The 26,388-nt window shown below is 40.9% G+C and overlaps 1 protein-coding gene across 25 annotated transcripts in view; it reads left to right on the plus strand.

The window, feature by feature from the left end:
• Positions 1–26,388, plus strand: part of NFASC (neurofascin) — a 187,104-nt gene that overhangs the window by 155,773 nt on the left and 4,943 nt on the right. For 10 of the 25 annotated variants that reach the window (XM_077928985.1, XM_077928983.1, XM_077928987.1 and 7 more), the window contains 5 exons: positions 1,703–1,909; positions 4,303–4,491; positions 6,269–6,409; positions 15,061–15,192; positions 18,197–18,266. In XM_077928985.1, the coding sequence (XP_077785111.1) occupies positions 1,703–1,909; positions 4,303–4,491; positions 6,269–6,409; positions 15,061–15,192; positions 18,197–18,266 (739 nt within the window). Of the gene's footprint in view, positions 1–1,702; positions 1,910–4,302; positions 4,492–6,268; positions 6,410–15,060; positions 15,193–18,196; positions 18,267–26,388 lie in introns of those variants that run through there. The other 15 variants (XR_013392957.1, XM_028734284.2, XM_028734286.2 and 12 more) reach the window with 7 other exon arrangements.

The raw sequence follows: 26,388 nt of genomic DNA on the forward strand, positions 1-26,388 counted from the left end.
TCTTCCCTTCCCTACTTTAGTATTTTAGGTAAAGGGACCCCTGACCATTAGGTTCAGTCGCGGACGACTCTGGGGTTGTGACGCTCATCTCACTTTATTGGCTTAGGAAGTACAGCTTCCAAGTCATGTGACCAGCATGACTAAGCCGCTTCTGGCGAACCAGAGCAGCACACGGAAACGCCGTTTACCTTCCCGCCGGAGCGGTACCTATTTATCTACTTGCACTTTGACATGCTTTCAAACTGCTAGGTTGGCAGGAGCAGGGCCCTAGCAAGGGGAGCTCACCCCATCACAGGGATTCAAACCACCGACCTTCTGATTGGCAAGCCCTAGGCTCTGTGGTTTAACCCACAGCATCACCCGCGTCCCTTTAGTATTTTAACCCTGAGCTAAGTCCCACCTGTATAAGAGTTCTTACTCTTATTACTATTATTTATAAAATTTCTATACCGCCCTTCATCCAAAGATCACAGGGTGGGTTACAATATAAAAACACAAATATACATACCATAATAACAAACAAAAAGAATAACTACCCCATACACACTTTAAAAGGCCATAGATTGTTTAATTAGCCAAAGACTTGGGAGAATAGGAGCGTTTTTGCCTGGCCACTAAAGATAGGTAACTAAGGTTCCAGGTGAACTCCCTGGGGAGAGCATTCCAGAAGCAGGAAGCCACCATAGGAAATATCAGAAGTATTCAATAGGATACATAAAGGCTATTTGTATTTATTTCTTCTATACATTCGAAAAGCAAACACATGTTCATGAGCTAAAGCTGTGATCTGTTTACCTGGGAGTAAGGCCCAGATATATACAGGATCACATTATAAGTGCATTCACATGTGAAACTGTATTGTGTATTTTCTTTAGATGTATTATTTGGCAACCCACTGAGTCTTAAATAGCTATGTTTTAAATGTAGTAGCTTTAGAATGGTAAAAACCACTTAGAAGTTAAGTTCATTGTGGTTTCCACATGTCTTACTCTTAACGTTAAAAGGCTGAATTACAGTTTCTTGTTCTGCATTGTTTCTTGAAGTTTCCTATTTCAGTGTCGAGGGAGGAAAACTTTGCTTCCTGTATCATACAAGTTGCTTCATTTTGAGGAGTCAGGCCCCTTCTCACGTTATCTCACGGAGATATGTATGCATTTTCTTGCCTTTCAATCCAGTTAAGCCTATATTTGCTGTCCGCCGGGGCTGGAGTGCCCTAATGCTCTCACAACCAAGAGAAGCATTCTGTACAGTCAGTGAATGGAACCTAAAAACAAATTGCATATTTGTGGGCAAGTATTTGTTTTAAGCCAATGCCTCCCACTTTCTGCTGCTTTGCCCATATGTTTACAGTGCACTTGCCTACAGAAGGTTTTGCATGCGCCTTTATTTGACGGATTCCAGGACTCTCCCACACCTGCCCACTCTGCAGCTGAATTGCATTAGCTGTTGTTAGTCAAAAGTGTGCCAAGGAAAGAAAGCAAAACTCAGGCTTTGTTGTCCTCTTTGCAGATGGCTTCGTTCTTTTTGCCCCTGAAATGTATGTTTTGTGTTTGTTTGTTTGTTTGTGTGTGTGTGTGTGTGTGTGTCTTGATCCACTTTGCCATATCTTGCATGCGCGCCTAGCTTCAGGGAATGACAAAGCCAAAGAACTGGAAAATCTAAATACTTTTCAAAATGTAGTTTTTACACTTCCTTCTCCCAGTTGTAATCTCTCCAACAACCATCAGCCCTACTACCATTGTGGCCACCACCACCACCACAGAAGCTACTACTATCCCAACCACCACAGAAGCTACCACCACAACCACGACCACAGAAGCTCCAACCACCACAGAAGCTCCAACCACCACAGAAGCAGCCATCACCACAATTATTGCTAGCACAATAGGTATCCCAGTAGAGGATTCTGGTACTGTGTTTTCATCTTTCCTTTTCTATTAGTCATCCAATCCATACTTGGATCTTGTCAGGGGTTTTTTTTAAGCCTGTAATTCAGGCTTAACATCAAGGTATGGTTGCTTTGAAAACCATCCAACACGTAGAGTTTCTCAGTGCTGTGATAAAAGATTAGCAGCAAATGAAAAGTAATCCTTGGGTTGTGCATTCAAGGTCTCAGGATGTTGCCGTGCTAAAGTTACTTTAGATTAATTTGCTCTTCAGAGAGACAGGTCAGCTTTGTTTGTGCACATGTATAACACAAGAGCTTTCCTTGCTTTCTGTAGGCTAGGATAAGCAGGTGGAGCAAATACACTATAACAAAATTTAGTGGGCTAAATTGGCTGTCATCCCTACAATGTAGTAAAAGCAGTGGTTGCATTAATTAATGCATCTGTTTCATTATGGGACTTGGCAAATACCATATGATTCTTTTCTTTAAAAAGAAAATATTTACATAAGAGAACTGCTTCTTAGGGCTGCTGCAGAGAGATCTTGCTAGGTCCCTACCAACAAATGATGTGCACATCCAAACGTTCACTATGCAAATATTTGGTTGCCCTGTATGAAAAATGCAACATGTGTCAAACTTATTGGCACAGATATTAACCAAGTCCACATCTACTGCATATAAATACCTCAATCTGAAATAGGAACACATCCAGAAAAAGGTCTTTGACTGACCACTGGGGCACAATGCCTCATTTTGCTTAGCCACTTTTAAAAAAAACCCACAACCATGTAGTATCTCATGGTTTGCAGTAAATTTATACTCCTGAAGAGAAGTTAAAGCAAACTCAAGTAGTTCGAATTAAGCCCAGCTTCAAATTTCTTGCATGCATGGAGTCTCATTGGAGTCAATGGGAATGCTCATGTATATTCTAAGCATAGGCATATGAACTTGGTGCCTGGCTTGCAATTTATTGATGCAAGGATTTCTCAGCTGTGGCTCAAAACTAAATGTTGCATGAATGAGCATGCAGTGGTAATTGATGGATCAAGATATGAAATTATAGACATTTTAAAAACTGAACTGTTATTGTTAGAAATAGCTTTTTGTAAAGACGTAAAAGTATAGCTGAGGAAGAAACTGTCATTTTCTAAGTCATAAAGTGGCTGTATTTATTGTTGAAGAATGTGTTCTCATGTCAAAGATATATTGAATTGTTTTCACTTTATCATGTTATAATAACTAACAGAACAATTATATGCGTGTCTATTCAGAAGTAAGTCCCACTGAGTTCAATGGGACTTACTCCAACTGAATTCAGTGGGACTTACTCCCAGGTAAGTATGTATAGACTTGAAGCCTAATGCAATAGTCAAGAGTTTCTAAACTAATGGATTGAAGCCAGTTAAACTGATGTTGTCACAAACTAACTTGACCTAAAACCAGCTAATTCTGTTACCCACTATCCAGAATAGTGACAAGAACATTTTGCTTTCCAGTATTTCCTCAATTTTAAAACAGTGAGAATTGGCAATGAATTCAACCTTGGTTTGGTGCAATGTTGAAATAGATCATCATTAACAAATCTTTGCCTGTCTAGTTACGTAGACCATCAGGAGCTGCTATGTGGGATTTCTATAATCCTGCAAAGTAGGAATTGGCATAAGGGCTGGGAACATAACCTTCTGCACTGCCCTGTAAGAATTAGGCATCTGAGTTGACCCTGCCCTGTAGAGTGTTGCTTTTGACAGGCAAGTGGCTCATAAATTTGTGGCACTAAAATTCCTAAGGTGATTTGTTCTATTATAGATGTATGGACACATGACGTCCATCTAGGGCCATTATCCTTCTTCCAAGATAATTTGGCAGAAAGATTGATGTCTGTATCCTTGGCCATTTTGAAAATGTTGTACCTCTCAATTTGCTGATGCAATGACAACCTTCACCAACTTGGTGCCCTCCAGATGTTTTGGACTACAACTCCCATCACCTTTGGTAATTGTTCAAAACATCTAGGGGGCACCAGGTTGTTCAAGGCTGCACGAGAAAATGGCTATGGCTGAAGAGAGTTATTAGCATGGGCATATATCCAGGTGTACATTTTTATATGTAATTTATATGCAAACCTTGCTGTTTCAAAGGATATATTTAGATATACCCCCAAAAAAGTTCTTCTCATTACTAAAGTGACGTATGAATTGAAATGGCTTTGCAATGGTTTTTTGTTTGTGCTGTGTGAGGTAATGTTGAAGCATCCACAGTCTGTTGTGTGCTATACCTGGTGGGGGTGGGGAGGAGGAGGATGCTCTGCATTTCCTTCTAAGGAAAACAATTCATTTAAATCTGGGCATGCAGTTAGAATGCATCTCTCTGTTCATAATCCAGTTTACTAACCTCTGTTCTAACCTGTTCACCAGCTGGTGGTGCAAAGCAGCCTATCTGGGATGTAAAAGCTTCACCTAACAGTAACTGGGCAAACATCACCTGGAACCACACATTTGATCCTGAAACTGAGTTTGTGGTTGAGTATATCAACAGTAAGCATTGGGAGCTCGAGAATTCTGCAGGGTCCTTAATGTCACCAGAGATTCTGTCATCTCTCAGAGGTTTAATGGACCTTTCATGCAATGTTCATTATAGTGTAACTAATCGTACTGCTTAATTTGTGCATGGAGGATTTTTTTTGGGGGGGGGGACCAACAGCATGGCATTTAACTTGTCCTTCAGATTATATTGACACTGTGTTTTATGTTGCTATTCTCTTAAACACAATAACTGCCGTCTCCTTTCAGTGGAGGATTCAGAATAACACATCCTAAAAAGGACCTGCTTTTTAAAAAACACTGCCCTAAGTGAATCTGTGATGGCTGTATGTGCCGTAGAAAGAAGCAGAAATAGATACAAAAATCTATACACCCCCTCTATAGCAAATAATTTGGGGGTTAATAGTAATGATCACATTTTGTTTTAGTTGGAGATTTATAATTAGTTATCTACATAAATTTTGTTTTCAAGCCATTCATACCCCACTCTACTTCCTGCTGGCATGCTACCTGCAGTTTTTAAGTAGTTATGTGCTGGTCAAAGAATTAGACATTGACTGTCAACCTTATAGCTTTGGGGGCAAGTTATATATGTGCCCTAGACATGCTTTCCTTGGTTTTAGTTTGCTGGGCCAAGTCCTGTTCTAGGTGTTGGTTCCATAAAATTATCAATACAGTATTGTGTTTAGATTTTTAAATTAAGTAATCAAGAACTGACCCTTTAGGAAACTGCGTCTAGCATGATTAAATAGTAAGCAGTCAATGTAACACCCATTGTGTGGATATGATTTGGAGGATTCCTGTGTATTCCACTCAGCTGGCTGCTGCATTGTCACAGAGTGGGAAAGGGAATCTTCTTTTCTTTGGGAAGCTTCTCATGCTTCCAGTTTTGTAGTACTTTGATAAATTGGGTTTGTCAAAACCAGCTGCTTCGATTTTCTTTAAAGGACTCCAGTGATTTCAATTCTCAGGCCTGGTGCTCCCATTAACCTAGCCATTGCTAGCAAAAGTATATTTGTAGATTCATACACGTCTGTAACATTGCCGATTAGGGACTTCCATGCCTAATGATTTGCTAAGGTTAAGTTAACACAGCATCCAAGCACTTCCAAAACTCCTGAAGTATTGGAATACTTGCAATTTCACAGGGTACCTACACTGGCGTTTGCAAACAGGGTTCTTTTTATTCACTTTATGTTTGAATGCTTTTAGCAGTGTACCTTGAATATAATTTGACATTGTGATCTGTGTGCATGCTCTTAATAAGAGTTTAGAAGTGACTTTTTCTACATCTTTTGCAAAATGTGTTGAGGTTAATTCAGAATAGGCAGTTCTAATGCATCAGAAGCATGCTGCCAGAGAAAGAGTTGCTGTTGTTACTGATTCGGCACATCTGGCACTTGCGAGTTGCAAAAAGCCTATGCCAGTCGCTTTCTGTTCCAAGTAAGAATTTCCCAGAGATGGCTGTACAAAGTCTTCCCTCTTTTTCTGCCCCCCCCCCCTTCTAGTTTTATGCAAAATCGCTGAACCAGTAATGTGATAAGCTTCCATCTGGTTGCTGGCTGCCTTACGATGCCAAAGCAGGTGCTCCGTTAGATTAAACGGAGTCTGGAAAATATAATTCTCCTACATTCAAGTGGAGTGAGCTTCTGTAAACGAGCCCTTCAACTTTGAACTGATGGTGCCAGAAACTCTGGGTGTTCACTCTGTCTTAGTCAGTGGTGTCATTGGCAGGGACATGTGTCGAGTCAGTAGCTGGACCTGGCATTAGGGATGTTTGCCTACAGAGTAAGCTGCATTTCCTGCTAGCTGCCTTTGATATGAAGTTTCTGTTTCTCAGGTAACAAAACAGTGAAATCTTCCCCTGCTAAAGGCTTTCTGGAGCTGGTTGACCTGACTCCTGGGGAGAAGTACATAGTGCGGGTTTTTCTCAAAGGGAATGATACTATCAGCTCGAACGTAACCTTTCAGACAAGTCCAGGTGAGATGGGGTTCAGCCCCACAATGTGCTGCATTTTGGAGGCACATTCCATTCCAAGCCTTACTGCCTTTGCGTGCTGCTGCTTCAGATGGAGGAATTATGCCATGCATGGAGAAAATGTCATCCATCTCTTCACTGACGATGTGCACTCTGCCCTTATTATACAAGTACCAAAGTGAAATGTATCCTCTCTTAATGAGGTTCTTTAGGCTGTGTTCTGCTAAAACAAACAAAGGAAAAAAATATTGGCATAACTTTTCTTTTAATGAAACAAGCTTGGTTTTGGAAGATATCTATAAAAAGGGCAGAGACCCATGGTTTTCCATCTAGACTTAATAATAAACACTATTGTTAAGGAATATGCTACAGGCTACATGTCGCTATCTGCGCATTCATGTTTCCCTTTGTGTGCGTGTGCACTGCTCATTACCATGCTGCCAGCTGTTGCATGAGCACATGTGAATTTCTGATTGGCTTTATGTCTGGGTATTCATGAAAAAGATTTTAGATATTATAATGTGGTGGATTTGTCTGCAAGGCATCCACAGAGCTATGTGGCATACTCATAATTTCAAATGAAGTCACAATCTGAGAATTGTAGCAATTTACCTTTATAGAATATTGCCTTATATCCTATTTGTGTGTCTCAAAAGTGCCTTGTATAGGTTGCTTCTATCTTGCCCCTCTGTTTTATGAAAAATTCAAATGAACATCATTAGGTCAATGTATTCCAATAACTTTTTTCTGTTTCCCAAGGGTTTTTTTTAGTTGGGGGAGTGGCAATAAAAACACAATTGGATTGCCAGCCTGTCTAATGTAGACAATTGCTTTTGACATCTTTCAGGGCTACTTCATCTTTACCCGAAGCTTCCTGTTTTCTATTTCACTATTTTTAAAAATGAAAGGAAGCTTACAGATGAGGAAATTAAGGGGCAATTCACTAATCCTTCAGCACCACTGAATATGAAGCAATAAAATGGCTACAACCCCAAGCAGGAAGCTTTTAATTATCATTGAAAAGAGGCTTTGCTGAACAGGACTTGCCTGTGAATAAACATAATGGATAGTGACCATGGTAAAAGACATTCCTGGATGGTATAACACAATATTAAATACTGTGTGGAACCTCCTTTTAGACCTATTTCCAGTACTGCCTGGTAGTGCTATAGGGCTGCAGCATGGAACCAGTCAGACTTTAGTAGATATTAGTTTATGCATTCACATTTCTGACCCCTGGTTTCAGAATTTTAGGTAGCTGTCAAACAATCAGCTTCAGTCATAGTGAAGCTTAATCAAACATAATCATATCCCAGGTTTCCTCCTGTGTCCACAATAAAAGCTCCTTTTGTCAATGCAGGTAATTAGAGAAGTAGTTTCCATGTGAGAAATAGCTGAAATGTATGCTGAGTGGAAAGAATCGGAAGGTCATTCTGTAGAAAGCTTTAAGCAATGTGTCAAAAGCTGTAAGCAAAATGTCCACACAATTTAAGCAAGGTTTCTCTTTTAACTCTAAAATGATAAAGTTTATGGTGGTATATAGACAAATGGTGGAAGGAAATTGCTAACCTAGTCTGAACATGTGTGAAAACAAATGAAAAATGCCATATTTTTAAAACTACCACGGGTAACTAACCAGAGGCCCACAGTTCCTATACATCCCCCAAGCAATTTCTGCCTGCCCGCCCCAGCCCCTCAACAACTTGGTTGTTCTGTCAGAAACAATTAACTTTTGTAACACTGCTGACCTTCACAGTTGCACTGGTGTGAGTGGAGAGGTTGTCATCCTGCTTCCCAGGTGTTCAGCCAGATGCTACCGGAAAGCTCACAAGCAGGGCGTGAAGGCAATAGCCTTCTCCAACTGTTGATCTCCAGAAACTGGTACACTGAGGCATGGTGCCCCTGGATATGCAGATTCTGTATAGCCATCATGATGACTAGTAGCTTTTACATAAATGCTTGAGCAACAGTTCCTTTGCTGCATTTATAAATATTTGCTCAGATGGCATACAGTTTTAGCAGTCCAGCAACTGGAGGAGCACATCCTTCCTGCTAATGGACTGAACCAGAGAGAACCATCTATTTGATCTTGGGGGACTTTATTTTTTCTGCAATCCAGTATCAGTTTGTACATAGTTACGTATGTATGTAGAGAGTGAGATCATCTTCTGTGTTGCAGATGAAATGCCTCCCAGCTGAGGATGGATATGTTGAAAATGTAACCCTAACATAGTTCATTAGTGGTGCTATCTCACTGAAATTTGGTGGTGTTTTTCCCAGGAAACTGGATACTGAGAGCGGTGCTTCAGATGAATCTTGATTTACACAGAATGTGTTGTGGTTTACAAATAAGAATCCAAAATGCAACATATATTGGGCTAAATATTTTAGTTTATTTTGGCTTGGCAAACCTCCTAGCTACATCAACCAAAAATATTACACAGTTTTTGCTCCTTGCCGTAATTGGGTAAATTGGATCAGTGCTGATAGATTTGTTTTTTGTTGTATGTTTGTGTGTGTTCCATATGCATTTTGTGCATTAAAAGAGTACTTTTTCTGTATCTCAAGATACAGTAATGGAAGATTTCCAAGATCTATGCTTTTTTCCTCTGATGCATCCCAGGTGACTGCCAAAGCTACACTATTTTAGTGACCTCCCTTGCTTTCTTTTAGTGCCTCTTGTATTTTCATTCCTTTTCTCTTCCAGGCTGGCTGCTTCTGATGTGATAGATCAGAGCTTACTATCATGTTCCATCATTAATACCTGTGAGACGAAAGCGCTGTCCTTTTTCTTTAGGTTATTTTGAAAGTCACTCTTCTGGAGACAGCATCTTATTTTTCTAAGTAGAAATTGCACTAGCCAAGTAGCCCCACAGCTGCAGTTTTACTACATTATTTCTTTTGCTCTATTTTGGTTAATTAGAACAATACTTTGCCGTGCAGTGGGTGATATTTAATGTTACACAAATATACCTGGATAGAAAAATAATATTAACCTCCACTACCCTGTTAAAAAAACAGTAAGTATACATGTAAAACGTCACAAGGGTGTGGTGCTATCTTGACAACCTATTATATGCAAAATGCAATTCATCACTGATGTCGCTCTACAGGTGGGGCCCAGAAGGAGGCCAGCAAGGCCAATCTATAAAAATCGCAGCCAACTGCAAAGTGGGTGTGGATTCCTGTTATCTGCCAAGGACTTTGGGGCCTAAGTCACATTCTCCTGGCACCACCTTGAGTACAATGAAGTTACATTCAATATTGGGAATGTATATTTAGGCCTGTCTTCTAATTTTTTGACACCCAAGGAGGAACACAGAGGTTGCTTTAAAGCCTTTGCAAAGCTCCCCATGCTCACCCTAACATCCGGAATTAGGGGTTTAAATGGGGAGTAGAAGGAGAGTTGCAAAACTGCCGGAGGGATTTTTACAGGTGCATTGCCACTCCTACCTGTCAATCATGTGACATATTTATGTCATTTAATTGGCAGGTGGTGTCACCCACCTGTCAAATTTGGCCCGCGAGACTGGTCCCAATAAGGATCTGGCCCACTGAGCTAAAGAAAGATTCCCTGCTCTGCCCTATGGCATCCTCTTTTGGTCTCTGTCACACTTCCCCCTAAAAGCATGGGAAGATTATTTTTCCTCCAGTACATAGCCAAAGCAAGGCTGCATCAAGTTTAGAAACTGTTGCCTCATGCCAATGGCTATAAGAGATCAGGTGAAAGCATTTTGGCTTTGCAAAACGGGATCAGGCTGTTTGCAAATGAAATGTAAGTTTAAGGAGGACAGAACAACTACATTTGATGTGTGCCGTTGTATCATTTTGACATTGCCTATTTGATTTGGACAGGGTTCTGTGAATATGTTGGAGGATTTTTTATCATTATTCTATCAAAAGTATACTTGTATATTATACTTTCCCCCCTTTCATTCTGTATATCGTGCGATCTGATATTTGCCTTTCCTATCTTCCTTCTATTCTATTGAAAGCTTTTATATGTTAGCATCGTTAATTGAATCACCATTTGTTCCAAAAGCCTCCAGTATAATTCTATTCCCTCTTTGTCAACCCTGTAGTTTCATTTAGCCTAATGCAATTCTGAAGTCCATGCAATTAGTGTCTTGCTCCTTCCATTAGAATAGCTTCAAAGTGGACTTTTCCCCCACAGTAGTGCTTTTAACAGGAAAAGGGAATGCATGGTAAATCAGCTGCCAGTAGTGAACAGGGAGAATGTCAAAGCACAAAGGCCAATGGGGCACCTGGCACTTTTGAGTCAATTAAATTTGCTCATACCTTTTGAAAAAACATCATAATGATGTAGTGGTAGATTCCTCAAATGATATGAACGTAACAGGAAATCAGTATTTGCCCCTGAGAATAGGCCTTTCAAACAATTTGAGTTTGGGTTTCCTGTTAAAACTTGTCCAACAATAGCTTTTGCTTTAGAGGCTCAAAAGCTCACATGAAGGTTAAAAGTACTAGGGAATGTTCTGGAAGTTTTGCACAGGACGGTCAAAGGTTCAGCCTTGGAACATGACAGTTAAGGAAAAAAACTAGAAACTTTTAAGCAGGAGTCTACACTTCTAATGAATCATAGAATCATAGAGTTGGAATAGACCACAAGGGCCATCGAGTCCAACCCCCTGCCAAGCATGATGGGCTAAGAGGTTGGGAGGGAAGTAAAAACATTGTGTGTAAGTCAAGCTGGAAAGTAGTGTAATTAAAAAGCTGCAGTGAGAGACACTTGAAGAAATGGAGGTAAAAAGCAAAAAAAAGGCCTTAAGATTTTCTAAGGGAGCTGGAACACTGGCGATTGTTCAGATAGCACATCATGACAGACGAAAGATGCTGGAAGATGACTACAGAGGACCTAGAGGCTGCACTGAGGGAGGCAAATTGAGAAGTACTGACTTTGTTAGGGAGAGTAGTTGGACATGCTTGTTTTTCTTTCAGAGGATGAAAGGCCAAGGTGGGGCAGCTTAGACCTTCCACTTGCCATGGATTCCAAGGACAGCCAGCTACCACTTCTGGGCATCTTCCTTGTTCCTTTCCACTTCATGCCATTGCTCTAGATCTCAAGGCTAGCTGGCACTTCTGGGTGCCTTCCTCACACCTGCGTTGCTCTTGATGCTAAACAGTGGTGGAAACAGCAGTGGGTTTTGAGGCTAGCCAGGGAGGAGGAAGGCTTGAGGATCTGGATCCTAGGGGCAAGGTGCCTAAGGCTGGCAAGCAGAGGAGTCAGTGGAGGGGGGCGGTGCAAGGCTGCAGTCTGTTCTGCCTGTCCTTCTATGGCTTGCCTGGACTTCCCATCCACTGCCTCTCATCATAAATTTTTTTTGCAGTGCTCCCTATCTGTGGCCAAACTATAGCATGACAATACTTTTACCTTATTATTGTTAGAATTCCTGCTTTGTGATTGCAGTCATAGGTTTGTTGTCTATCACATGACGGTGTATGTTTTGACTCCACAGAGTGGGAAGTGACGAAGACAGGATGTTTGTGTTACTGTGTTCTGTGAAGTGGGACTATTGTCCTTAGTTCTTTCTCTCTTTGCTGTCTGATGCTAGAGAGAGAGGGAGCCATGTTGCAGTGCGTGTTTATATGTAAATAAAGTAGATTAGCCAAAATGCTGAGTTGCTGAGGTCTGTTACGCAAGTTCGAAGACTCTGCAGATCCCTAAGTGTGCCGATGTCTGTTGCCATTGGTCGCTGTGATGTTCAGGCTGAAGAAAGCTTTTGAAGCTCCTGAACAAACAGGAGGGAGAGAACATGCCAGCTGGGCATGTGTCTCTGCCAGGGTCCTACTCGAGTGTAGGCTGAACTCCTGACAACTATATGTAAGAAAGATGGCTCTGGGGCCTAAATATTCATGGGCCATGGTATTGTGTGAGTTTGGGGCTCTGCCTCAGAACCCCCAAAGATCCTGACACCAGATGCACATTTTTTTATAATTCATTCCCAGCTTTGAAGACAACCTGATTCTGATTTTAGGGGGGCTGGGGAACCAAAATAACTTATATTCACTTATTTGGGTGGAATTAAAAGAGAGGGTGTCCTCTAATACATTTGCATGTCCTCCTGTGATCAAACTTTTGTTGTAAGTAAGTATTGCGGAATTGAGCACTTAATGTGAGAAGACCCAGAGAGAGTCTGAGAAAGGTCTGTTGGCTACGAATATAGAGTGTATCTTCATTATACTGTTGGCAGAACTTCAACTCTGCGTGGCTGTGATAATCTTCCATTAGTGCTATTCAGGATATTTTTAATTTATTGTCAATAACTTGAAAGCTGCTTATACATGTTACTTCCTACTGGTGTTCTGATAAAGCCATTAGGTTATGGTTTAATAGCGCAATTCCAGTTTGATTCACAAGGAGGAAAAATTACCATTGATTTTAAAGTCATGAAGCCAACCATTAAACCCTTTCACAGTTTCTCTGAGTGAATCATTCCTATAATGAAGTGTGCATACAGTCTTGATGAGCTCTGCTTTTTTGCAAAGTTTGAAATGCACAAGTTAGGTACTTTCAAATGTCTATGTTTTAGTGATTCAGAATGAACTTGGCCCAAGAAAATAAAGTGCTATATAAGCTAGGAATTGACTTCAATGAATTGCTGCTCATTTAAGACTTGACTCTGTTTCACTTGTCATATGTCACTAATAACACTTGCTTAAAATCCAACAGAGTACTGGGTTGTGTGCAATATTATAATAATTAGGTCAGTTAGATGTGTATGTTTTCCTTTTTCGCAAAATAATTTACCGTTAGAAGAAATATACTACCACCACATGAGCTTCAAGCTTTGGGTGGTATTCAACTAAGTCTTTCTCAGAGTAAACTCATTGAAATTAATGAGCATGACTTAGGGCTTATCCCATGATTTCTTCCATTTGTCCCATGCTTTCTAGTCAGGGCTCTGAGAGGGGTTGTGGGTTTTTTTAGTCCTGCCACTTTCCCTGGGAAAACTTTGTGATGTTTTGCAAAAACACATCATGCTATAAACCATTACTTAATGCATTGTACACAAGCTGGAACAAGCCTGGGCAAGCCTCAGTCTCTCATGTTCTCTGTGGTTTTCAGGACATTGAATAATGTGTTAGGAAGCCTTTTGTATTTGTTTGTTCTAGCTATGTACCAGATAAATATGAATCCTTGGTTGCTCCTTGGAAAACTTTGCATCCTCTTTTGAGGTACCACCTACAATATTTTCCATTACCATGAATCAAATCTGTTACCCAGCTTCTTCTGCTCCCCCCCCCCATCCATTTTATATAACCCTCCTTTGTTAGGCAATACCATGTATTTATTTCTCTGCCCAAGTCTGCTGTACCCACCTGTGTTATCCTTTGCCTTCACTGCTACCCTTGGATCTGAATTGTCACTGTTAGAACTTGGGCTGTGATGCATTTGGAAAAATAGAAAGGCCCAATATGATGTCTCAAATCTGAAAAATCCCCACGCAGAGAGAAAGATAATCACCTGGTTTGTACATGTTAAACCATAGTTAAAATTAAACAAGTGCTTTATGTGAATGAGCAGTCTGCTGGAGCATACTGCTCAAAAGTCCCTATTGCACTCTTCCCCCTGCTCCTTCCTTTGGTGTGTCAAGGAGGAAACAAACCAGAGGCTGCCTTTGTCTTCTATGTGAACCAGTGCTTATGGTTTGTTTCCCCCAAAGAAACCATGGCTGCAGTCACATGACAGTTTATTCCATTTTCTCAGTATCTTCCAAACTGATCATTTCCACATTACATTTGAGCTTTCACGTTACATAAAAGCCACTTCCACAAATATATCAGAATATAGCACAACTTTAGCACTCATTTCTATGTTGTTTGTTTACAAAAAAAAATTCATTTGCAAATAACATGAAAATAAGCACTAAACTTGCACTATATTCTAGTGTATTTCTGGAAGTATCTTTTATGTGGTGTAAAAGCTCAAATGTGATGTGGAAATAAACAGTTAGGAAAACAGGGAAACAGAATAAACTGCAATGTGAATGCAGCCCATGAGCAGAACCAGGCAGAGGGCCTTCTCGGTAGTGGCACCTGCCCTGTTGAAATCTCTCCCATCAGATGTCAAGGAAATAAATAACTACCTGACTTTTAGAAAACATCTGAAGGCAGCCCTGTTTAGGGAAGTTTTTAGTGTTTGAAGTTTTATTCTGTTTTTAGTCCTCTGTTGGGAGCCACCCAGAGTAGCTGGGGAAACCCAGCCAGATGTGTGGGGTATAAATATTATTATTATTATTATTATTATTATTATTAAGCAAAGAACAAACCTTAGCTTCCATGCTTGGTTTGGAGAGAAACAAATCACAACTGCTGGTTCGCATATAATATACAAAACCACCCTTTGATTTGCTTCCTCCCCAGTCACAACAGGCACTTTAGAGCAGCATGTACTAGCATACTGCTCTTTTACATTAACCATAATTCTATTTTAACTGTGGTTTCATGTGGCAACCAAACCAGGCCAATTTGGGAAGACTGGCATTGAGAGACACCAGTCCTCAAATGTGAAGCTTGGGAATGGGTGGGACAGGAAGCATCTAATAGCTTTTGCTTGCTATTTTCATTTTTCAGCACTATGTGGATGAATTGTATTTCTTCTTAATGTTTTTTCTTTCAACTTCTCCTACTAGCCTATAACAAGAACCAAGGGGACATTGCAACTCAGGGCTGGTTTATTGGACTGATGTGTGCCATCGCTCTCCTGGTCCTGATTTTGCTGATAGTTTGCTTCATTAAGAGAAGCAGAGGAGGGAAATATCCAGGTAAGAGAAATAGCTATCAACTGGTGTAGCATTGTTGTTGGGTTTGAAGTATTCATTCCCAAATCTAGATAGATGATCTGATCTTAATCATCCAGTGCTTTTTTCTGCCGGAACTCATTGGAACTCAGTTCTGGCATCTCTCACGTGGGTGCCATTGCCATTATAAGAGAACAAGGGAGATGTTCATGGTGAGTTCCAGCACCTATTTTTCTAGAAAAACAGCACTGATTGTAGGCTTCCCACTCGGATTTCGTCCTACCATTTTTTAGCAGCTGTGGCACTGAAAAGAATTAATCTCATTAAAGGCAATGCAAGAGGACTTCCAGCTAGGTAGGAGGTGAAGCCTCATCCCATGACTTTTGTTGGGATTTGACCTCACTACGATAAGTGTCTTCTGTATTTGCAAAAGGACTTTCTCCAGGGGGGATTGCAAAGGGCTTAGGGGTAAAACACCTCTCTCAGAACCTGCTTGGACTGCATACTATGGTTGCGCAATGACCACTGTGTTCTCTCCCAAGATCTGATAAGGTCTTGTGTGCAAGAAGGGTTTGTGCTAGACCCTTAAGTACACATAAGGATTGTGGCAGGCAGCTTCTAACATCAAGCTGCAGTGCGTGACAAGAATGACAAGCCAGTTATACAGAAACAATTATCTGTTTCCTTAGTCCAAAAGGAAATAATGCCCTACCTAAAATACATGGCATGGTGCTTGTTTATTATGCCAAGGTCCAAAAGAGACATAACATGGGGCATCCGTGACCAGTTTCCTTAAAAGAAAGAGAAAAACCATATTATTTATGGGCAGATATGCAAGGGTTTTTTTTATTAGGGAGCTGCATTAGGACAGGGAGTTCTTAATCTTTTCTTCCTGCACGGTTTTCTATATCACAATTGCACTGACCCCTGACCCCCATCCCACCTGAACTATTAACCATAGGGGGGGGGGAGAGAAGTATCATACAGATTTTGACTATGCTGTATCTGGAGGTGAGAGGCAATCACATAATAAGTCCCTTCCCCCCTTTTTTTATTTGCTGGAAGAGGTATTTGAAATGTACTCACATTTTTCAGCTAATAGATATACTTGTGTTTCTTTCACTTGTCCCACTGTCCCTTGCAAAAATTATTTACTTTTTCACGGGTCTCTTCAAGCATAAAGGAAGTGTGGTAATTTAAGAATACATTCCCCAGTAGAAAGGGTCTATGTGATATTGGGATGAAGTAAACTGGTTGCTTTTAATTTATTCCAAAGATGTCTTAACCACTGTTCCTCAAAAAGATTCCAAGGTGCTGTACGAAAGTGTGAATAGAATTCATTCACACAACGTATAAATACAATTTAAAACCAACAAATAAGTTTGACAAAACGCAAGAAGAGAGAACAAAAACTCAAGAAGCTAAAAGCAAGAATAGAATACAGTTCCAAAAGCCATCCACACAATCCAAAATGTCTTGGCATAAATAGGAAGGTTCTCATATGGCACTGAAAAGCTTGCCATGTTGGCTTGTAATCCAAGTTGTCTAGTGTATCTGGCCATTGTATTTAGGGAGCAATCCCACATTCTAGTCAATTAAGGGCAAACCAGTGTGTGTGTGTGTGTGTGTGTGTGTGTGTGTGTGTGTGTGTGTGTTGCAAAATAGTATACCTGGCTTGGTCTGTCTAGAGATCCTTGTTTCAAAGTAAGATAGCAGAGTGCTAAATATCTCTATAAAACACAGTTAAGAGTATTCAGTTAGCCCCAAGGGTATGCAGTTAAGATGAGTATGGTCATATTAAGAGTCCAAGAAATATTCTTTGTACGTTACAATAGCTGTGGTTTAGGAAACACTTCCAAGCCATAATCTTTTACTACTCTTTTCTTCTGTTTTATTATTTACCGGATATCACACTGCATGATAGTAGTCGGCAAATGTCGGCTTTTTCAGGACTGCATCCAAATAATACTAGAGCAGCAGTTCTAAAAATAAGGCACATCAGCTTGTATTTTGTCTTGCTTTAAGCTCATGGGACAATTTCCCAACAATTCTAAACGCCATATGCACAGGAAATGCTCCCCTTACTATTCACAATATAGTAACATCAATTTATTTGTTGCGCTCTGTTCAGCATGCAACTAGCGTGACAGTTTTGAGCCAGGCATTTGCGATGCAGGAAATAATAATGATTACTTCAATGGCAGGAGACAAGATTTGAAAGAGAACTTGAATCAGAAACTTGCTCAGCCTGGGATTTATGTGTATTATATCTTGGAGATTAAAAGCATGGAAGTGATCAAAAATGACTTTGCACATACATTTGCCAACAGCAAAACCACCTCAATGTCAGTTATTTCTTCAGATGCTTCTCATCCATTTTCAGTCTAAATTCCTGACCACCTACAAGACAGCAGAGGCTGGGAGGCTAGCAGCACAATCCTAAACAGGTTTTCTCAGACCTAGGAATGGATGGACACATAAACATCTGAACCAATTCTACATGGGGATGAGACTTAAGTCCCCTCATCCCATTTCAGTGTATATTTTTTAAAAGAAAAACATGAAATATCCATGCACAAACAGCAAGGTATTAAAAAAAATGTTTGAGAGAGGTGAAGGGTCCATGTGAATTCTGGGGGCAGCAGTGTTTTTTCCCATACATTTCTTCATGAGAATGATGGAGCTTCATCAAATCCCATTGCTCCCAGAGGGACTTACATTCTATTGCATTCAAAGCACTAGCTGCTCGGGCCAAGGGTGGCTGGATTAACCATTTTTACAAGTTTAAAGATCAGGAAACACTTTCAAAAGAGCAGAAGCAGGCCCCACAACCCTCATTCTGAAATCATGATTTGCCCAGATCAAAATGTGAGAGTCTGCTTTGGAATCAGAGTTTGGTGGATTCCTCACCCGTCCCCACTCAAGTCAGAAGCAAGTCCCGTAAGTGTGTTTAGGACTGCAGCCTTGAATACATGAAAGTAAGATGTCTTCTTCTTCTTCTTCTTCTTCTTTGCATATGTATTCACAGTGCGAGAAAATAAAGATGTACCCCTGGACCCTGATGACCAGAAGGTAGATAATGGGTCGTTTGATTACAGGTATGTTTCCTGCTTGGCATGTGTGACAGGCATTTGTTTTCTGCCCTCTACCCCACCTATTACAAAGAGCAACTTTGTCGGTTCAATAGTCATCAAGATATCACATTCCCATAAATGTGCATTTTCTACCACCCTTTGTTCTCCCATTATGTCTCAAAGATCTCTGCAAAAGAAAAAGGTGTTGATCTCCACATGCAGATAACTTGCATGGTATACTATTCCTACATCTGTACCATTTCAGGCTGCAGATAAAAGATGTTTTTTTACTCACATCAAAATTTCTCTGGAAACTTAGCACATGAGGAACAGAGGTCCTAGCTTATGTTTGTGCTAGTATTGTATGTGCAGATAGTGGGGACATGGGCATTCAGATGTGCAGTGCTTCGTGTGTAGTCTGAAATGGTACAGTCCCAGGAAATTTGCACTACATGATGGATCAAGAAAGATAATAGAATGCTCATTAGCATCACCACAGCAGATAGAAAGCTAGATGCTATGGGAGAGATGGAAGCAATGTGTTTGGTCTCTCTCATACACCAGATTATTCAGAGAGGCATCTTCAGGGTTTTTCAGCAACTTACCCTCCTCACGCTCGTGCATTCACTGCCCAGAAACAGGTTAACCCAACCTTGCTCAGATTGTATCTAGAATAAAATAAACACATTTTCTCCAAAAGCCTGTGATGGGCTCCATATTCCATCCTTTTCTATAGGATCTCAGACAATCTCATTTTGTTGATCGTCTCTGTATAACCTAGCAAACCCACCTCTCTTGACTGTTGCAGTGGGGGCCATGTGCCATTACAATCACCCCTCTATGAAACTCAAAGGCAACCTTTTAAGGACATCAGCCACTTTTTATCTCAGCTTCCCAAAGCAAGGTGTTTTCTTTGGCTGTTCACAGATGGGTCCTGCGTTCAAGTTTTACATTTGTTTCCCCCTTGCTTCCAAGGCACTGAAACAGGTAACACTGCTAGCATTTTGTTAATCTGTGTGACTTAGAGCAAACGCGCTCTTTGTACATCTGTGCTTGCTTAGTGCTTTTAAGCAAACAGGATGATTTACTCAGATTCAGCCAGCCCAACACCTTTTGCTGCCTGAGGCGGAACAGCAAATGGTGTACCACCATCAAGTCAAGGTGTATAGTTCGTGAGGCCAGGCAAGTTATTTTGGCACCTGAAAACCCCACAAGCAATTCTCCCTGCTTCCTGGCAGTAAAGATACAATAATAACAAACTAAATAATGAACACTTTGTTGCCCTTTCATGACACCCCAAATTTACTGCCTGAGGTGGCTGGTTCACCCTCCCTAATGGTAAGACCCTCTGCTCTGATATAGGTAATTTTGAACTGAGCTCCCACGAAATCCTCCAGAGTTTCCAGAATTATTTGAAAGAAATACAAAAGGGCTTGATTTGAAATGATGAAGAGCAAGAACTGGTGTCATGAATAACAAGCTGCTTGAACGGTTCCCTGCAGAACTTTGAAAGAAGTACCATGCATACATCTTGCAGCATAAAACCATATAAGCAAATCTAAAATGGAGGGATTATTTGAAGGCTGATCATTTGCAAACATAACTAGACATTTAGAGGATACACTCCAATTTGTCACCCCATGAAACTTTAAGCACTGTCTTGTTCATGTAAGTAGTGGGTTGGTTTCCAACCCATGCCCTCTATTCTAAAGTTCTCTTAGTGAGTTTATTATTACAAACCATATTGATGATTATGAACTCTCCAATCTAATGAACCTAGAAGAAAAACTATGATTAACACTAGTTAATTGACTATCCTATCAGGCATTACTTACTTTATTGAATAAATGAAAGTGTGTTGATGAAGAATATCAGGAGAATTTGAGAATCACCAATTCTTGTCCAAGAAAACCATTGTGAGAATAAAAGTTTAGTCTAGAATTCTGCATAAATCTGAAAGAAAATTTCTTAACGCACAAATTGAAAATAAAGAGACAAATCCTATAATAATATGGTGACAGGAGAAAACAGCACAGTACAAATGAATGAAGTAACCCATCAAAAACTTAGATTTTATAACTGAATGCTCATTTTGCAGAAGCAGCCACTGTGTTACATGTCATAGCTTTGATATTAAGCTCCTCATGCACACACATTGGCAGAATTTGCACATCACAGTAATCCATTAAACCATCAAATGCACAGAAGGCTTCCGTTTCACTCGTCCCTTGTAGCCAGCAGGAGTAACAAACCTTAATACACAGGTATTAAGGTTATGTCTGAAGTAGGGATTGTGGTTTGTTTCCAAACAAACCAGGGTGTTGAGCCAAGATTTGTCTTACCAACCATGTTTTGTTTCAGCATAGCAAACTACAGTTCCCAGTCAGGCATAATGCTGAGACAGAGATTGTCGCTTGTTGCTCCCACTGTCAAGAGCAGTGGTGGGAAACCTCATTTTACCTGCAAGGTTGTTTTGACCAAGCCATACCTCGCTGCCCTTCACCAGAAGTCATAAATGGCACCAGGTGTGGAGCAGGTAAAGGCATCGCTGGGCCAAAAACAGCTTTGTCGACACTCCCAGTCAGCAGGACCTGAAAAACCCTGTGCATAGTGCCTAGTGAGGCTCATAATAAGCCCCAACATTTGTTACGCTGTGTGTGACACTTTGAAGCCCTTACAATCAGCTGGTCGTTAGTGCTTACAGAGAGTCATGAATGGTACTTTGAAGTTCCATCAGCTGACGGTAGAGGCTTCTATGCAGCACGCACTGCATGACCTCATCTACCTGTTAAACCTTGCCCATGGAGAGTGGGGAAGATAAAGAGCCGGCCTGCAGTCTGGATCGAATTCCCCATCCCTCGTCTAGAGGAGAGGAGTGATATTTGCATTCACAGTAAGCCATTAACTGTGATTACTCATGATGTGCAAGCTGGACACTTTGAAGGCACAATGCTTTAACAACTGTCGTCCCCTTCCCCCCTAGATAAAAATCACAGGTTTTTCTTCTTCTTCTTTTTACAATTAACCAGAGTGTTAATGCAGGGTGTTAGAAAAGTGACACATCCCATAAGGAGTCAGAAGCAAAGTGGTTAGCTGCTTAAAATTCACAAGGAATCGAGCAGTCCGGGGGAAAAGTTACTATTAGTGCTTGAAAGGTGGACAGGATATGTGCTGACATGCTTTCTTTATTGGTTCTCTTCCTACCTTCATAGAAGCATGTCTAATATGCTTTCATCATGCCCTTCACATCCTTAGTGCCCTGTGCACACTGCATTCCAATCACTGCAGCCTGTAATTAAAGAGATACTGTCACTTCTTTCTACTTTGCTGCCAGAATAATGGTCTCCTTGTAAGCTAAGAAGTTTGGAAGCCCATGTCCTTAAATAGCATTCTGTTCCAGTAACCATGCCTTACTAGGCCAACTGATTTGGTTGAGTGTGAGAGAGAAGCAAATCAGAACTAGAATTTTAAAACTTCAGACCTGCTGGTCCCATCCAAGCTGCTCCTTCCTGCTCCCCATATATTTTCAGGTAACATTACTCATTACTGGGCTTTCTGCTCAGTCAAGCATTTGCAGTTGCAGTGATGATTTCAACGCATCCCCAACTAAAGGTCCCCTGTGTAAAATATAGCAATAGCGAGTACAAGGAATTGGCAAATGCCTGTTAAAAACTAGGAGCACTTGCATACAGCCCAGACTGCTGGCAAGTGGGTTCATGTGAACCCAGATAGCAATTTCATGATACTTGGAAGTGGGTCTATATTAGGCCAGTTTTCTGACATCGGCAGTGTCTACTACATGACAGTCAGAATTCCTATCTTGATAGAGCCTTAATCAATTCCGTATTCTTCCAGGGCCCCAGAGGTCATTGAACACAGCCACCAAGAAAGGAGCAGATGCATTTCATAATGCGTTTCTTTCCTGTTTCACTCATTCCCCACCCCCACCTCTACGCATAGGCAAATCTCTTGTGTGTCCTTTGTAATATATGGAATAAGAGTGCCTTCCCCTCCAGTCCACTCATTTTGAAACCACAATATATACCTGCCTCCCAAAAGACACTTGCCATCTGCTCATCCGGTACAATCTCCGCACAGTGGAAATGTAACTTAGAAGCACCCCCTCCCTTCATATGCAGAGCTGCCTGATTTCCACCAAGGTCAAGCGAATACCATGCTCCTTTCTTTCCTGAAGGCAGCCTTTTCTGAGAGGGGCTTGTAGCACATTACGTCATTGGAACAGCATGACAGACCACAGGCTAGTGGCTGCTCAGCTGCCTTTCAGGTCGACATTTAATGAAGCCATGTGGGGTTGTATCTTCTGCCCTACTAGTGCTCCCTCCCTCCCTGCCTCAGATTTGAGGGCACATCTCATTTATTTGCAAATTACTTGCTTTTGGAATCCATTAGATACATATTTTGGTGTGGATGCACAACAGGTTTATTTATTTATTTTTAATTTATTTTGTATGCACAACAATAAAGTGACTAGCTCCTTTGGGGGGTGGGGGGATAGGGGGATTTTTCTCCCCAGCACTTCCCCCTGAAATGCATACTTCATCATTTTGCTCTCTGATCAGGCTCTTTCTGCTTCTCTCTCTGTTTTATTCCCATTCTTTCTTCTCCTTTTCACCTTGTCTTTCTACATGGACCATGAAGGTCTCTTGAAAGGTAGGACTGTGGACTGCCCCAAAGTCTGGCACACAGCTTTTTCTTTCAGCAGTTCCATCACTGAAACACACCTTCTTCTCTACCACCTTTCCCTGCCTCTCCACCACCAACCTTCATCTAACACCATTAAAGTTTCACTTACTATTCCTTCCCTTGAAATTTCGGGCACCGTGTGTCCAGTGAGTTGCATTCTGCCTGCGTATTTGGAGCCCACACACAACCAATTGAATTAGCGTGACCTCAGCTTCATTCCTTTTTCTGTGACTAATTCAGCTGTGGCAATGACAGCCCTTGGTTAGTTCAGCACTCAAAGGGAGATTAGTCACAAGAAAAGGGGTCTTCTGGGCTGCAGGTTTGAGTAGCCCCCATATACTCAGGTAAGCTACTTGTATTATGTGCCTCTGAGGTTTGAAAAGCAAGATAATGCCTGATTTCACATGCTGGGCAGTAAAACAATGGAAACATGGTGAAGAAAAAGTCGGCAGCTACCAGAGGCCTTGCATCAGTTCAGAGTGAAGATTCCCTAGAAATCTTATACACAGAAAATATTCATTCTGACATATGCAACTCTTGACCATGATGCTCCTGAACCAGCCTGAGTCAGGCTTCCCTTAATACTTTAAATAAGCTGCAATATTTCCATTTAACAAAATAAGTAAACTGTTGTTTGTGTGTTAACAGTTGTATATACCTAACGCACTAACAAGGCAACCAAGTTAACAGTCTTCTTTGGCCTACAATCCAGAGAGCTAGGTTAAATAAGGCGCAAGAGAATTTTTTGACATTTTGCCTTTCAGCAGCAGCCCTCTGCGAAGCCACTTGGCTTGTTGTGTGAGGGAGTGTTCTTTAAAGAGAGGGGAGCGAGGAAGGAACTCAAAAGCCCCACTGGGCCCACAGAATTAGCTGTATAGTTCTCTGGACTGTAGCCTTTAGAAGGTCAAAACCAGCCGGGAATATCTTAGAAACTTCATTGGCCTGGTATATTGGGAAGGGGGTGGGGGAGGGGGAGGGGGAGGACAACTCAAAGGGGACATTATGATGCAGGATATATTTTATCTGCATACTCTTTTGGTTTGAAAAATGAAGATTTTAGATGAAGAGCCCTGGGTCTCTCATTCTTGTTTTTTGCCTCCTTATATTGACCTATATTGATGGGAGTTGTAGTCCCAAAATATCTGGAGGGCCGAGTTTGCCTATGGCTGCCCTAGAGAGCTATCACAGGCTACCTTCTGTTAGACAGTTTTGCAAGATCAGGAGGAATGATGACACCACTTGTTCTGTTATTTATGCTTGTTGTGGCCACTGTCTGGCAGAATGGTGGGCTACATGTTTTATCTAACCAGATAATTCTTATGGCAAAACCAGATGATTCTTATGGCAAAAAAAAACTGCAACACAAAACCTTAAATGATCTTTTTCTGTGTTAGGATAAAAAGTTGAGCCTCATAGATATGACAATGAATTGGGTATTTATTTATTTATTATACACCCTTCTTTTAAGTCAGGATTGGCTCCCAAAACAATTTACAATTGAAATCCACATAATGGTACAGTTACAATAGGTATATATGGGGATATACATAGCTGTCTCTTCTATGGCATTTGATGACATGATCCAGAGTCCAGACTCTTCCCTTCAAGGGGAAGGGGCAGAGGGTACAGATGGACTCAGGTTGGCAGATGATGAAGATGTCAGGTCCCTAAAATAGTCCTCCATTGATCTGCAGAGTCTCCTGTTCCTGGCAGTTAAATCTTTTGTTCTTGGCAGAACCCAATACATGAATTCCTGCACATGTGGGTATACAAACATCCCTTTTAGAATGTCCCAACGGCTCCAGCACAATATTTTGTTTAACACTGACTAGCCACACACCTCCCTGGCAAGCATGCAAGTAGGCCATAATAGAGATAAACGTCCCCTGATTCTTTTTCTGCATCGGGTAGAGAGGTTCTGCCTCTAAACGTAGAAGGTTCATTATGGCTAGCAACCAGTGATAGGACCGTTTTCTCTATGATGTTACCTGAGCCTTTTTTAAAAAAAAGCTCCAGTATTGTTAAGCCAGCCTCATGAATTCTGCAGAAGGTTGTTCTTGAGTCTCCAACATCTTGGGGCTAACAACAAGACTGCAAAAGCAGAAACTAGTACTATTTGTGGGGCTTTCTGTAACGTAATAAAATATGCATATTTGCAGGTCAGAAATTCCCCTTACAAAAAGAGCATGGAACTCCTCCGCTAAATGTAGAAGTGCCATTTTTAAAGTGTCTCTGCATCATTTTCAAAAGCTGCATAGTTAAGAGTAAATTAAAAATAGCCAAAATGGCACTTAAATATATTACGTCCAATTTGGATTGAATTAGAGCCACTCAGCTGCCTTCTGAATGGCTGGTCCTCAACACAACTCTTGCCAACCTAGACTCTCTTTGAAGAGATTTGTGGTACCTTAAACATTAACATATTTATCACAGCGTAAGTTTCATGGAATACAGCCCACTTCATCAGATGCACAAAGTCTTAATCTAAGATACGCATGGAGTGGGGTGGGGATATAAACAGTGAGATCAGAAGGAAATGAAATACAGAAAAACCCAGACGTAAATATTATTTACTTAACAGCAGCCTCATACTAATCAGTTGAGTTGATATCCTGCCATGCTGTCATTGGTAAGCCAATTAATATGTAGTGTAATTCTTAAAAGTTCATTGTGCTTGGGACCCTAGAAGATTCTATAACTAACCATAAAAACCACTGAATCACAATAAATCAGGAGTTCAGTGCTATAATTTGTGGATTAAATGGGTACAATGGCTTATCGGTGACAGGATGGGTGTGTTACCAACTCAATCATATTTTGTGAATGGTGGATAATTTTGTGATAATTACTGTTAAATACATAATTATCACCACCTGTACTTTTCTGCATTTCATTTCCTTCTCTTACTGTTCACAGTCTCCTCCCCCCACCATGTGTGTGTTATATACAACGCATGCCTGCAACTCAGGATAACACTTCATGTAACTGATTTAAGTGGACTACAGTCCTTGAAAGCTTATGCCATAACAAATTTGTTAAGCTTTTAGTGTACCAGAAAACTTTATGTTTACTACAAGAAACTAGAATTTGATGGGACTGTGGCTTAATACAACTGGAAAGCTCAGAGTTCCTACATGGTTTATTCACTTTGTAGTTGTGGTCAGGCTTCCACCATCACAGTCCTTTGAAGAAGAGACTCCCTCCTGATTTATTTAGGTTATTGGGAAAATACTGTCCTTTGTACCTGAATAGCTCTGCACTGGCAAAGATTTCATTTGCAAAAAGCTGCTTGGAGCCGTGTTTCCCAGATCTTCTTGCACTGTGCTTGCCTTCTGAAGTACAACCGCCTGGACAAAACCAGTTTCATATGTTTACTGTGATCCTGTCCCTTTAAAGCCATTCCTTCCCACTACTGATGGCACTTCTTTTCCTTTTGATGCTA

The sequence above is a fragment of the Podarcis muralis genome, chromosome 5 (assembly GCF_964188315.1).
Source record: "Podarcis muralis chromosome 5, rPodMur119.hap1.1, whole genome shotgun sequence".
NCBI lineage: Eukaryota > Metazoa > Chordata > Lepidosauria > Squamata > Lacertidae > Podarcis > Podarcis muralis.